Source organism: Pelophylax lessonae (assembly GCF_965119305.1).
Source record: "Pelophylax lessonae genome assembly, chromosome: 2".
NCBI classification, from domain to species: domain Eukaryota; kingdom Metazoa; phylum Chordata; class Amphibia; order Anura; family Ranidae; genus Pelophylax; species Pelophylax lessonae.
In genome coordinates, this window is record NC_138769.1 from 459758440 (window position 1) to 459772209 (window position 13770).

The 13770-nt window shown below is 41.2% G+C and overlaps 1 protein-coding gene across 2 annotated transcripts in view; it reads right to left on the reverse strand.

Annotated features, from left to right (window-relative positions):
* OCA2 (OCA2 melanosomal transmembrane protein) overlaps nucleotides 1–13770 on the reverse strand; it is a 524044-nt gene that overhangs the window by 297702 nt on the left and 212572 nt on the right. For both annotated transcript variants that reach the window (XM_082246739.1, XM_082246738.1), the window contains 3 exons: nucleotides 12949–13110; nucleotides 10734–10791; nucleotides 5019–5091 (listed from right to left, as the gene is read on the reverse strand). In XM_082246739.1, coding sequence (XP_082102865.1) covers nucleotides 5019–5091; nucleotides 10734–10791; nucleotides 12949–13110 — 293 coding nt within the window. The remainder of the gene's footprint in view (nucleotides 1–5018; nucleotides 5092–10733; nucleotides 10792–12948; nucleotides 13111–13770) is intronic.

Sequence of the window (13770 nt, forward strand, 5' to 3'; positions counted from 1 at the left end):
GCATCCATCTGCTACTGTCTCACCTTCAAGTGTCTATCACCTACCACCTCCACTCAACCTATCCCTCAACCTTCATCATTGTGTTACCACATACATAAAGTCACTCTAGGAACCAGTTTGCTAATTGTGTGTATTTACTGGCTGAAATAAGACCTTCCACACATGATGAGTCATTGAGGTTGGGAATGGTATCTCAGCATATCTCTTACATGACTACTGACGTGGAACTATTTCTGCAGCTGAAAATCCACACCATATAAGAAACGCAGGAGCGTTACACTGCCAAACTAAATGAAAAAATGAGCTAGATATATGTAGCACTGCCTCCTAGAGGACTACTGGATATAACACTTTCTGGATTCCCCTGGTTACCCGTAGCAACTGCTTGCAGAAACGTATCACTTTTAAGTACTTGGCTCAGTCAATGATCAGTCCAGGGGATGTTGTTTTGTAGTTTTATTTAGAACTGGGATAGGAGAAGGGATGAGTGGGATACTCCAACTAGTAACTATTCACAGTATTGAGGACATCTGACTTGAATGTCACTCTGCCACTGGAATGAAGATGGAATAATTGTTACTGCTTGTAATTATCTTCAGGGTTATAACTTGGCACCCCCTTTCTTTCTCTGTGTACTGACACCCGTCCAATGACTCTACACTCTGGAGTGGTCCCCTTCCAGGGCAGACCCTGGGCAAGTTACTCTGTACTCCCTGACACTGTTTTTCCAGAGTCACCTATGCCCCCTACTCCACAAGTCAGCTTCTCTTGGACCTCCGGATTCAGCCACACACACCGGTTCACAAGGCCGACCACCTGTGACCACCATCCACTGCTGCAGAAGATGAGACAGCCGTCACCCTCCTTCTGGGACCTGGCTTCCCACCCAAAGACCCACTACCTCATGTGCCCCTGGCTTTTATACCCCATCCCACAATGCAAAGCCTGTGTGTCATTGGCTGGGTTTCCTCCACTGTCCTCCCCATTGGACACAGTAGGGACACTCCCTCAGTCCAAATGAATCACACACTGAGCACATGGAGAAGGCCTAACTATGAATCATGCTCCCCTGATAGGCAGAGTGCATCTATGTTTTGCCTGCTGCTCTCCTGATAGGCAAGCAGAGCCAAAACCACTCTCCTCACCTAGCGCCTATCTAGGAGGATGCTACGCATAGACATACATTTTTTTTGTTTTGTTTTTAAACAGAGACTTATAATGATTCCCTGCTCCATCTAAAAAAATTAGCTGGACTTACACTTAGGACCTATAAATGGCATAATAAATGCATGAACCAATGTAAAATAGAATGATTCACTCACCCATTTGCAATTTTTGAAACTTGCAGCTTTTGCAACCCATATCCTTTTTTGTGTATGTAATTTTATTAAATATCTCCTTTGAATGTTTAATAGCATGCCATCAGTCTTAACCACCTTTCCATTAGCTGATTCTAGCACTGTGATTCTTTTGTTACCATTAAAAAAAACTCTTCTTAATTAGCCAAATAATTAAGACAATGCTTCATCTGGTATGTGTCCACTGCTACAAATTCATTTTTACCAAGTGCAGAAACTTAACAAGTAGATCAATTTGAACAATATCGTATTGCAAAGCATTTCATTAAAACAGATTAAGAATAAGACCTGGTCAGTTAACTCCCTAATGTGAAAAAAATAAATGTCTCAAAAGCCGCCATCTATTTGTTCATGGCTGTTCAGGTTGCATTATATATTGTGACACTTTATATAAAAACATGGGTGTGTGACTGAAACTGCAAGGGATAAACACAGAGGATAAAATAATGGCTCTCAAAATTAGGACTGCTTCCCTAAACATGAAATTTTTCCCCGATTTCGGCTCCCAGAGCGCTTAAGACTGAGAAGATACCTAGATTTTGAAGGGACTGAAGAGTTTGTGGTCTTGATTACTCCCCTTTTTAAAACATAGTACTGCAGGTGCAAGAACATGGTCGCACTCCACGGAAATCCCACTAGTAAGTTTATTGTATATAGACACAGGTCACACCCCTCTGTTTCACCCCTCCTATGGCTTAACTACTTGCCATCCGCGCTACAGCCTATATACGGCTGCAGCGCGGACTCGAATTTTCGGGAGGCCGTTTTTAAACGGCCTCCCAGTGACACGCCCCCCGCGCGCTCCCGCGAGCGCGCAGCGGGGAGAATCTGTGTCGGCCGTGTCCCTTGGACACGGCCGATCACAGATCGTGGTGAATGGCCAATCACAGCGGCCATTCACCACGTGATCGGATCATCCAATGAGAGATGATCTCATATGTAAAACATATGAGATCATCTCTCATCGCCGGCGCTCCTTCCTCACACGGAGCCTGCAGTGTGAGGAAGGAGGGAGAGCTGCACAGCGCCAGGGACAAAGAGACATGTAATCAGGGCACTGATCACCAGTGCCCTGATTACTACAAGGTAAAAAACATACACAGTGCCCCCCCATCAGTGCCCACAGTGCCCGCCATCAGTGTCCCCATCAATGCCCACAATCAGTACCCATAGTGCTGCCAGTCAGTGCCCATCAGTGCCTGCTCATCTAGGCACTGATAAGCACTGACTGGCAGCACTATGGGCACTGAGTGTGGGCACTGATGGTGCTGCCCATCAGTGCTCATCAGTGCTGCCCATCAGTGCCACCCGTCATTGTCCATCAGTGCCATCCGCCAGTGCCCATCAGTGCCGCCTCTCAGTGCCCAGCAGTGCCGCCCGCCAGTGCCGCCTCTCAGTGCCCAGCAGTGCCACCTCAGTGCCCAGCAGTGCCACCTCTCAGTGCCCAGCAGTGCCACCTATCAGTGCTCATTAGTGCCGCCTATCAGTGCTCATCAGTGCCCCCTATCAGTGCCCCCTATCAGTGCCACCTATCAGTGCCGCCTATCAGTGCTCATCATTGCGGCATATTAGTACCTCCTCATCAGTGCCCATAAGTGCCACCTCATCAGTGCCCATAAGTGCCGCCTCATCAGTGCCCATCAGTGCAGCCTATCAGTGCCCATCAGTGCCGCCTCATCAGCGCCCTTCAGTGAAGGAGAAAAATTTATTTTCAAAATTTACTCACAGAAAATAAGAAAAACTTTTTTTTTTTTTTCAAAATTTTCTGTCTTTATTCTTTTTTTTTGTAAAAAATAAAAAACCCAGAGATGATTAAATACCACCAAAAGAAAGCTCTATTTGTGTGAAAAAAATGATAAAAATTTCAAATGGGTACAGTGTAGCATGACCGCGCAATTGTCAGTCAAAGTGTGACAGCGCTGAAAGCTGAAAATTGGCCTGGATGGGAAGGGTGTTTAAGTGCACAGTAGGCAAGTGGTTAATCACATGATTATCTATGATTAAGCCCTAGGAGGGGGCAAAACATGTTAGAGATTTGTGGCCTAGGAGGAGGGACTGCGTCTACAACCAGCTGCAGTATATACAAGAAATTTAAGCTGGCCATACATGGGTCCCCATTTTTCATTTAACCAGCGTGTTGAATGGAAAAACTGACCCGATTCCTCCATGCACGCATTAGAGGTGGATGGTGGAATTCTCCCCCCTGAGTCTTTGTATTCGGACAGCAGGGAGACTTCGGAATACACAGATAAGTGTTATAGTCTATAGCCTGTAGCCTTTTTTTCCAACAGGATAAACAAAAGCCGATCGGTGGTTCAAGTGCTGTTCAACCTCAATGGTCAAAGCCAGTTCAGCAGGGACTTTAATTTCAATCCAAGTATGGCCAGCTTCTCCAGTGGGATTTCCATACCTCGTTTTTTGATTTTGCTATACGTATTGAGCTCGTGTCCTGCTATCGGAGCAATGGATTTCCCATGAGACGGTTTTAGTAGATTGGAGCAATGCAGTTCTTTTGGCATGTGCTGGCAGAATGCTTTTTCCTTGGTATCATCAGAAGGTCTGACGGTCCACTTTCTCATGCTTAATTTTTCACCAAAACTTTAACAGTACCTTCAAATCTTTCAATTCATTCATCAGGATTCTAACCATCATGGTGTTAGGTGTGATACGAGTCAGTCCTCAATTTTGGTTTCACTAAATCATCTAGGGAGCATACATGAAAAGTCCTGAGTAAAGTTTAGGCAAAACTAATTTTTTTTTACGGTTGTTTAAATTCATTCTGATCTCATATCAGAAGCATCAATGAACCCTGTTTGCCAGACCCTCTCTGCTTTGTTCACTTGGCAGTGGACATAAATGCACATATTGACAGCTCAGACATCAAAAGCATGCAGAAAACTAATAAAAAGAGTGTTTTGCTATTAGAATGTGCTGTAACTGGTCAGTATAGTGGCTTAGTAATTATCACTGTGGACCTACAATGCTCGGACCTCGGTTATTGGCGCAATGGTTTTCATATTTTTTGGTTTATATCGTTTTTAATTCTCTACACACTTGTTTGCATTTTTTCTACAATGTGTTTTTTTGGATTCCAGCTGCAACTCAAAAATGTAGTAGTTAACTAATTGGCTTTTGCCTAAATTGATGTGGTTTATGTTGGAACTAGAACTGGAATGAAAAAGCAGAAGGGAGTATATCAATTTATATTTTCTGTTTTTTGTAAAATCGATCAATCCTAACTTTACAGATCTCTGGTGTTGTTAAAACTACATATGCAAAGACACTGTATATATTTAGCTAAACTATAACATCAGATTATAACTGAGAACGGTTTCATAATACGAAGTAGAATCCCCTATTGTTTCTCAAATCAATACCCTTTTTGTACAAGAGAGGGAAAAAAATACCTGCACAGAAGCACACCTTTTCATAGATTTTGGTGAGAGCAATATCATTTGGAGGCAATCTGAGAGAAGCAGCTTTTATGACGCAAGTCATTTTCTTTTAAATTAATTCGGCTGAATGGGGATCTCAGACAGGGAGAAAATGAATCTCGTTGAATGTCACACTTTGAGCAGTGGAAGAACTATTATGTATCACCTTAAATTAAACCACATTACACCCTGTGATGAGAGACTGTAACAGATGACTAAAGGATACCGTAGCTTTCCAAAGATGACAGGGCCAACATCTGCCATGATCTCCCCTTATCAGGATACGTGCTAAATACAACCTGCAGCAAATATCAGAAACATGGAATTAGTAAATTATTTATGCACAGAAAATACATTTTTAATGTAATCACCACTGTATAAAACTAACACAGGCGCATAGAAGAATAAAAAAAAAAAAAAAATACAATTGCATAGAAGGATGAAAAAAACCTGCACAAGAATAGATTTCCTTTAATTTATTAACCTCTCAGATCTTCAAAAATCTGTACTGGGATCTCTAAACAGTCTAATATAAATATTTAAACAAGCGACTGCTATAACATTTAGCCTCGGTTCACACTAAGGCGACCTGTGAGGCGACCTGGTCGCCTCACAGGTCGCCGCAGGTCGCCTCCCATAGGGAAGCTGCGGACCCGTTCTAATAGGAGCGACACAAGTCGCTCCGACTTAGAAAAAGGGTCCGGAGCTTCTTTGGGGCGACCAGGAGGCGACCGCCATAGACTTCAATGTTATGAAGTCCGTGGCGGCCGCTCCGAGGTCGCGGCGCGCTGCTCGCACCGCTATCTCGGAGGTCGCCCGGGAAGTAGCGTCGCGGTAGTGTGAACCGGCGCTTAAAATACATGTCAATAGTAACTATGACCCTTTTTTTAAAAAACTAGAAAAAGAGACCTTTCTCCCCAAAGATGATTTATTAATCATCTATCCCACTGAATTGATCTTCCCAGTGGGAAGTGGGACCAGTAAGTTTTATAGCCATTTCTTTGCAGGCAGGGTGTTTTTAAAAAAAACAAAAAAAAACAAAAGTCACTTGACCTCCGGAAGATTTACCCCCCCTTCCTGACCAGGCCATTTTTTTGCAATACGGCACTGGGTTATTTTAACTGACAATTGCCCGGTCATGCAACACCGTTACCCAAATAAAATTGAGGTCCTTTTTTCCAACAAATAGAGCTTTTAGTGGCATTTGGGTTTTTTATTTTTTGCGCTAACAAAAAAAGCCTGACAATTGGAAAAAAAATATATATATATATATTTTTTTTACTTTTTGCTATAAAACACATTCAATTAAAACATTTTAAAAATATAATTTCTTGATAAATGTAGGCTACATATTTTTGGTAAAAAATAAATCTCAATAAGTGTATATTGATTGGTTTGCACAAAAGTTATAGTGTCTACAAACTATGGGATATATACTGGAATTTCTTTTTTTTTTTTAATACTAGTATTGGTGGTCAGCGACTTCTAGCCAGACTGCGATATTGCAGTGGACAGTCTGACACTGACACTTTTGACAACCAAGGACACTAATACAGTGATCCGTGCTAAAAATATGCACTGTACTAATGACACTGGCTGGGAAGTGGTTAAACATCTAGGTCAATCAAAGGGTTAATTGTGTGCCTAGCCAGTGGTTGTGTGTACTGTGTGTGCTGTTTTTACTAAGGGATCTTATGCATTTTATTCCCATTCATTGCATGGAAAGAAAATCTATCACAACCCTGTTGACAGAACAGAGCTCTGCCTTGTTTACAGAGTTCTGTGTCTCTCTTCACTGATCAGTGGGTGCCAGCAGACATCCATTGTTCCGGTATCTGCTGATCGGCTGGTGCTGTGTGTTTATTAGTCAAACCTGTTAATTTTTGGTAACCATTGTCAAAAAATCTAATGTCAATTGCTACCCTAGATGGCGCTTCCTTCTCTTTTCCTTGTTCTCTGGGAAACTTATATAGCCCCTTTCCAAGAAGAAAATAGCTGCTGCATATTGCCATGTTTTACACATATAGTCTGTAAGTGAACAACATATCATTGAATATTTAAAGTGAATGCAAAGTCAAAACTTTTGTATAGAGTGAAGAGGGGTAAGGTTTTTTTTTTATTGTCAGTTTTTCTAAGAAGTGATTAGCTTTACTTTATAGAGACTTTTTCTCTCTTTTTTTTGGCGTTTCTTTAGAAAAAAAAAAGTAGGAGGGAAAGGATTTTCTTGAATGGGAAACAAATGTCTTCTTCCATTACAGCCTGAATAATTAAAGTTTTTTTGCTTAACCACTTGCCGACCGCCGCAAATACATATACTGCGGTGGTCAGCCCCTCACAGGCAAAGTGACGTACCGGTACGTCACTAGCCTGTGAGGCTCTGGGGAGCGAGCGCACGCCGCCGGAGGCGCGGTCACGGACCCCCCCCCGTGCGTGTGAGCGGTGCACCCGATGTCCGCCGCTCACTCACGATCGTCCGTGACAGCGGGAGAAAGGCAGGCGGCTAGTGTAAACAAGCCGCCTGCCATTCTCCCCTGTGTAGGAACAGTGATCATACGGTTCTACTATGTAGGACCGTTGATCATTGTTCCTACACCTCAAGCTACAGCCAATCACAGTTAGAATCACGCCCCTAGGAACACACACAGCCCCTCCCTCTCAAATAAAGTTAACCCCTTCACTACCAGTGTCATTTTACAGTAACAGTGCATATGTATAGCACTGATTACTGCAGTAATGTCACTGGTAACCCCAAAAGTGTCAAAAATGTCAGTCAAGGGTCCGATCTGTCCGCCCCAATGTCGCAGTCAATGTGGCAAAAAAAAAAAAATCGCAGATCGCCGCCATTACACGTTAAAAAAAACAACAAAAATGACAAAAATCTTTCCCTTTATTAGTAAACGCGATAATTTTTGTGCAAACCAATCAAAATACGCTTTTTGCGATTTATTTTACCAAACATATGTAGCATAAAACAAATTGGCCGAAAATGTTAGAAAAATTTTGATTTTTACATTTTTTTGGGGAATTTCATATAAAAAATGTGAAAAATATTGTTATTTTTGCAAAATTGACGCTCTTTTGTTTATAGCGCATGATCAAAAAAATCGCACAGGTGATCAAATACCACCAAAAGAAAGCTCTGTTTGTGGGGAAAAAAAGGATGTCAAATTAGTTTAGGTACAGCATCGCACGACCGCGCAATTGTTCGTTAAATTCACGCAGTGCCGAATCGCAAAATACCCCCTGGTCAGGAAGGGGGTAAAATCTTCCGGGGCTTAAGTGGTTAATGACAGACATAATCAGGGGTCCGACAGGACAAACTGCGTAAGTGGAGTTTGGGCAGATACTGATGTCACACATTACTTTAGGCAGCCTTTGCCGTTGGTTTTTAGATGTAGGCATTTTATGCTTAAGTGCCAGTTCACACATATGCGATGACAGATATTACATGTGATTCGCAGCGCACTGCAAATCACATGTGATGTCTGTGTGCGAATTCAGCCATTCAGATTGCATGGCTGAATTTGCATCGCATTCGGACCAAACTCGCACAGGACCCTTTTCTTGGTCCGCACCAGAATCGGATCGCATAAGTGTTCACACCTATGTGATCTGATTCATGTCCGAACTGACAGTTCATTCTGCAATACGCAAACTGATCTGGGGGTGTCGTTAACTTTGTATTGACACCCCCAGCGATTTGCATATGGCAGTGTGAACTGCCTGCGAGTTGAGTGTGATGTGGATTTGCAGGGTTCCTGCATCGCATACATGTGAACCGGGACTAATTAGGCATTTTAAAACATTACTTACACCATTACAGTCCTCATTTTCCCTTTATTTCGGTGCTTATATGAGGGTTAACAGAGCTTTCTAGTCAGTCTGTATACAGGCACATTGTGCAATCTGTAGTGTTGCATATGGATAAAAGAAGGCTTTAACATTTCTAATCTGATGTGTTATCACATTGTCGAGCACAATAGACAATTTTCATGAGGTGCATCCATTTGGTAAGTCACCCATTATTACTTCTGGGTTATGGTCACATTTGTCTGCAGTTTGACTATCACGGAGGTGTATAGAATATCACCTTTGAACACGCTATTTTTGTGGAAAACATGTATACAGAGAGAAAATCTGTATTGGTCTTATAGATGCTGTTTGTTGATTCTACATTGTATAAATGTGGACTTTTATATATATTAATTTTATTAACACCTGTTGTCAGGCCTTCCTTTGAAATATGTGGTGTTTGATCAGCAGCTAAATGAACAAATAGGTTTTTATGGTGCTGCGTGGCACTGGACAGGAGAAGGAAAGATTTCCCTGTAGCTTTGTTTCAGGTAAGTTAATATACTCAATACAAAGCATGTTTAGAATAGCAGCTGTTAAGGTTCACTTTAAGAAAATGTTTTCTTTAAAATAAATCTTTCAGAAGAGAAAAATGGGAGCTGCCCTTTCTTCTTCTTTTTGTAAGTGCAATTTCCATGGCCATTATCCATATCATTTTCCCACATTCCCCTGCATGAGCATATCAGGTGTTTTATCATTTCACAGGGTATGATTTCCTTCTAGGAGAATAGTAGTCCAAGGAATTATGTTAGGCATCCTAAAAACAAATCGCAATAGCAGATACACCATTTCGGTCCTAACAAGTCCTTCTATAAGTTAAGCCGCTTTCACATAACAGCATGGACAAGCCATCTGATCACTCTTGTATCCGGTCTATACAAGTCTAACCTGATGCAATGATAAAGCCACTGTACCCCAGTAGGAATGATGGATGTTCTACACTTAACAGTTCAATGGCAGTCAAATATCTGACAAAACTGTTACTTAGCCATATAAATTAAAGCAGTATTAGACCCCGTTCATACTGGGGCGACCTGTCAGGCGACCTGGTCGCCTGACAGGTCACCGTAGGTCGCCTGCCATAGAGAAGCTGTGGACCCATTCTAATAGGAGCGACACAAGTCCCTCCGACTTAGAAAAAGGGTCCGGAGCTTCTTTGGGGCGACCCGGAGCGACCTGCATTGACTTCAATGATATGAAGTCCGTGCCGGCCGCTCCGAGGTCGCGGTGCGAGCTGCGCACCGCGACCTGCGAGGTCGCCCCGGCAAGTAGCGTCGCCCCAGTGTGAACGGGGTCTTAAACCTAAAAGCAAATATTTATGTTATTGCAGCTTACAAATCCTTTAGATTTTTTTTTTTTTAGGCTTCCTTCCTTGTATTTTTATTTGGCGATCCAGCGAGCAAGTCTGTTTTTCAAAAGCACAAGCTCTCCAGCAGAAAATATCGGTTTACATGGATGAGACAAACCACTTAACACTGGCAGTGGTAATTGGTTAAAATGATTAGCTTTTATTTATTCATGCAAAACCTTTATCCCAAAGGGGGAAACAAAATTGAAAAACCAGATCGCCAGGTAAAAAACAGAGGGTGAAAAAGCCAAAGAAAACTGATGCAGCCACCACATCTAATGATTGGCAAGCTGCAATAAAATACATGTTTGGTTTTGGGTTAAATACCGCTTTAGGCACTCTCTTTTGGATATTCATTACCAAACTTTTTCTCTGCTGTAATGACCCCTAACGTGATACAAGGGCCAACATTCACAAAAGGTACCTGTTTTATTATGATTTTTAAACTTCTACAATTAATGTCATCAGTGTCTTGTTAGCTTACCGTAAACTCCTATTTAATCACAAACAAAAAAGTTATCCATAAATGTTCTATATTTACATAAATTGTAAACCTTAGTGGATGTTAAATGATGGTTTTCACAGCCATCCGTGGAAGCCTTAAGAGCAAAATACTAGTCCAGAGTCATTATACCAAGAGAGCAAGGCAAATGAAATGTCAGCTGTGATTTCAAGTCAACAATTTCAAACAGCAGAAAGGTGCTTCAGGCCATAGGTAATGTTTGCAAATGAGATACTCACCGAGCAGGCAACTACAATGATGAAGAGTCCGGTAATCTTCAAGTTTTTTAAGCAACACCTTGAGAAAAGAGAATTCAGCAGGGATAAAAATAATCAAGGCTAGAAGAGAATCCACTGATGAGCAGTAATTTCATTCCCTGACACCTTCTGCATTTATATCAGGCAATCACCTGCTCAATATTTTCTCATTAACTGTGTTTTCATCTTCACAATAGACACATTACATTAAGAATCCTTTAAGTACTTTGAATGTGTTGATGTTCCTCTCCTACATACATACATACAACTTATAACCACAGTGTACCATTAAAGTGTTCCTTACATGCTGGGTAAATAGCTTAATATTTTATCTACTAGCTATACAAATATTATTTGAAAGATATAGATAGGACATAATTCATTGATTTGAATCTTTACACAATTAATAATAAGTTGGCTCAATAGATAAAGAGAAAAGCAACAAGAAAGAGGTGAAATTTATAGTGCTTAGCACACTTCCTGCATACATCTAGGCATGGAACAATTAGTTCAGCGGTCCAGCAAGAGACCAATTGGGCATTTGCTCCCTGGGCTAGTCTAACAAATGTTAGGATGGGGGCCTTGAGTGGAGATACTTTACCATTTAGACATTGATCAAAGTTGGACCTGCAGATAGTGGCACATGCTGGGCATTATAAAGCTACATTGTAAAATTTGTTCTCACTATAAAAAGTTTTAGTTTATCTTTGTTGGAATCCCCAGGTAAAAGGTTATCAGTCCTCCCCTGACACATCCCCAGCCTTATTATTCCTATATGTCATATACTGTATATGGATACTTCCCCAACTTTATTATTCACCCTTGCCTTAAAGTGGATGTAAACCAGATTCATAAAATTTGACCTAAGCACATCTCTCTCCAAAGCTCTAAGTCCCGTGTCTTTCTGCTGCTTCGTTCTTCTGTTATCAGCATGCTAACTTATGACAAGTTCTCCAGCAACCAAGATAAAACCAGCCTGAAATGTGTGTGTAGATTAGAAGAGAGCTGGTCTATTCACAGCACAGCTCAGCACATTTCTTCCTTCCTTTGCCTATGTGGAATAGGGATGTGTGCTTTTCCGCCAATCAGCTGTCACACAGTGTATGCCAAGCATCCACACCCAGTGCTAAACAGGAAGAAAAAAATCTCTAACATGCTGTACACTTTTTTAAAGAATATAGCAAGCTTAAGACAGCAGATACACATGTAAAACGTATGTAGAGAGATTTGTTTCTTCTCTGTGTAATATCTGAGGCTATTCACTTCACTGTGTATATGTGAGGGTTTACATCCACTTTAAACCGTATACAATTAAAACAAAGAAGCCATCAGACAGCATTCCAGATTAACTGCATACCCACAATAAGTATTCTTAAAAACTAGCCATTGTATAATCTTTACCGGCCTATAAAATACATTAAAACATTAATTTTTGACCTGTTCTGAGAGAAATACATAGGCAGCTATTACTAATCTTCCAATCTGGGCATCCTGCGAATCCAATAGTGATGAATAACACTGCGATGTTTTGCTATGCTTTTTAACGTTAAGTACCTGCTCATGATTTCTTTAGTAACACAATATAAACTTATTCTACAGTTATTACTTTTTTCTGCAGTTCTTAATCTGTTTGCTTGATGGGGATGAAATGTAGACACTATGTTGATTTAGGCTAGGGCTTATTTTGTTGACCAGAACCTCCAGGGCAGCTATACTTCAGTTCAAAGCAAATTTGGTGTATACAAAACCAAGCACATAACACTGTCCGTACAGAAAAAAAAAAAAATTTAAAGTGTGCCAGACAAATTCTGATCCTACAACTAGACCAAAAAGAGTACAGACAACACTTTGAAAGCCTTAACAATTTTCACTGTGCTTTTACACTAATGTAACATTCATGAAACAGGAATATAAACGCCGGTTCACACTGGCGCGAGGCTACTTTCAGGGGCGACCTCCGAGATCGCGGTGCGAGCAGCGCGCCGCGACCTCGGAGCGGCCGCCACAGACTTCATAACATTGAAGTCTATGGCGGTCGCCTCCTGGTCGCCCCAAAGAAGCTCCGGACCCTTTTTCTAGGTCGGAGCGACTTGTGTCGCTCCTATTAGAACGGGTCCGTAGCTTCCCTATGGTCGCCCTAGTGTGAACCGGGGCTTATTCTACACACTTTCAAAATATAAAAAAAAAAAGGTCTTACCTTAGTTTAGAAGAGCTGAATTTCTCTTGAAGGTTGTCCAGGAGTTCATATTTTTCTGCAGACGCAGATCGAGAAAGGCTTCCAACCTCACTACCAAGTCGACATCTCTGTTCGAATTCCGAAGAGCTATTCTCCCAAGATTCCCCACAGACAAATTCTGGCCTGTACAGAGTTATAGAGCATCCTTAGAAAGGACTACTGCAAAGTTCACTCAAAACACTCCTAATACAGTACAAAATTGTTTTTACAATTAAAAGAAATACAGACAAAATTCAATCGAGAAACCTTTACCTAAAATGATTGACAAATTTAACCATAAATCTGCAGAATTCTAAATAGTATAAAGAACAAATAAAAGTGTGTGCTGGGAGGAGAGTGGGTGTTCCAGTTTCAAAGTTATTATAGTTACACAAACATTCTGGTCAAGCCTAATAAAACTATGTATTGGACCCCCACTCACACATATCCTGCAAAGTATTATGGATACAAAGTGTAGGACTGTGATACACAACACTCACTTTTATCGGGATTGTTTTATTACCTACAGTATGCTGTCCCTTACATACAATTTAGCCCCCACTAAATTTTATTTTTGATTTAATACAAGAGAATCAGTCAGATCTACCAGCAAGGGCCAACATGCTTGGGACTAAAATAGGCCAGTTTAATTGCATGCTTCTGACTTGTTGAAATCAATATGCTGCAAATGAAGGGAATTTCCATCAAAAGGTTAATTATGCAATTAAAATCACCCAGGCACTTTGCAGATCTTTGTATAACACATCATTTGAACAGCAATGGTGCGCGCAAAATATAGTCAAT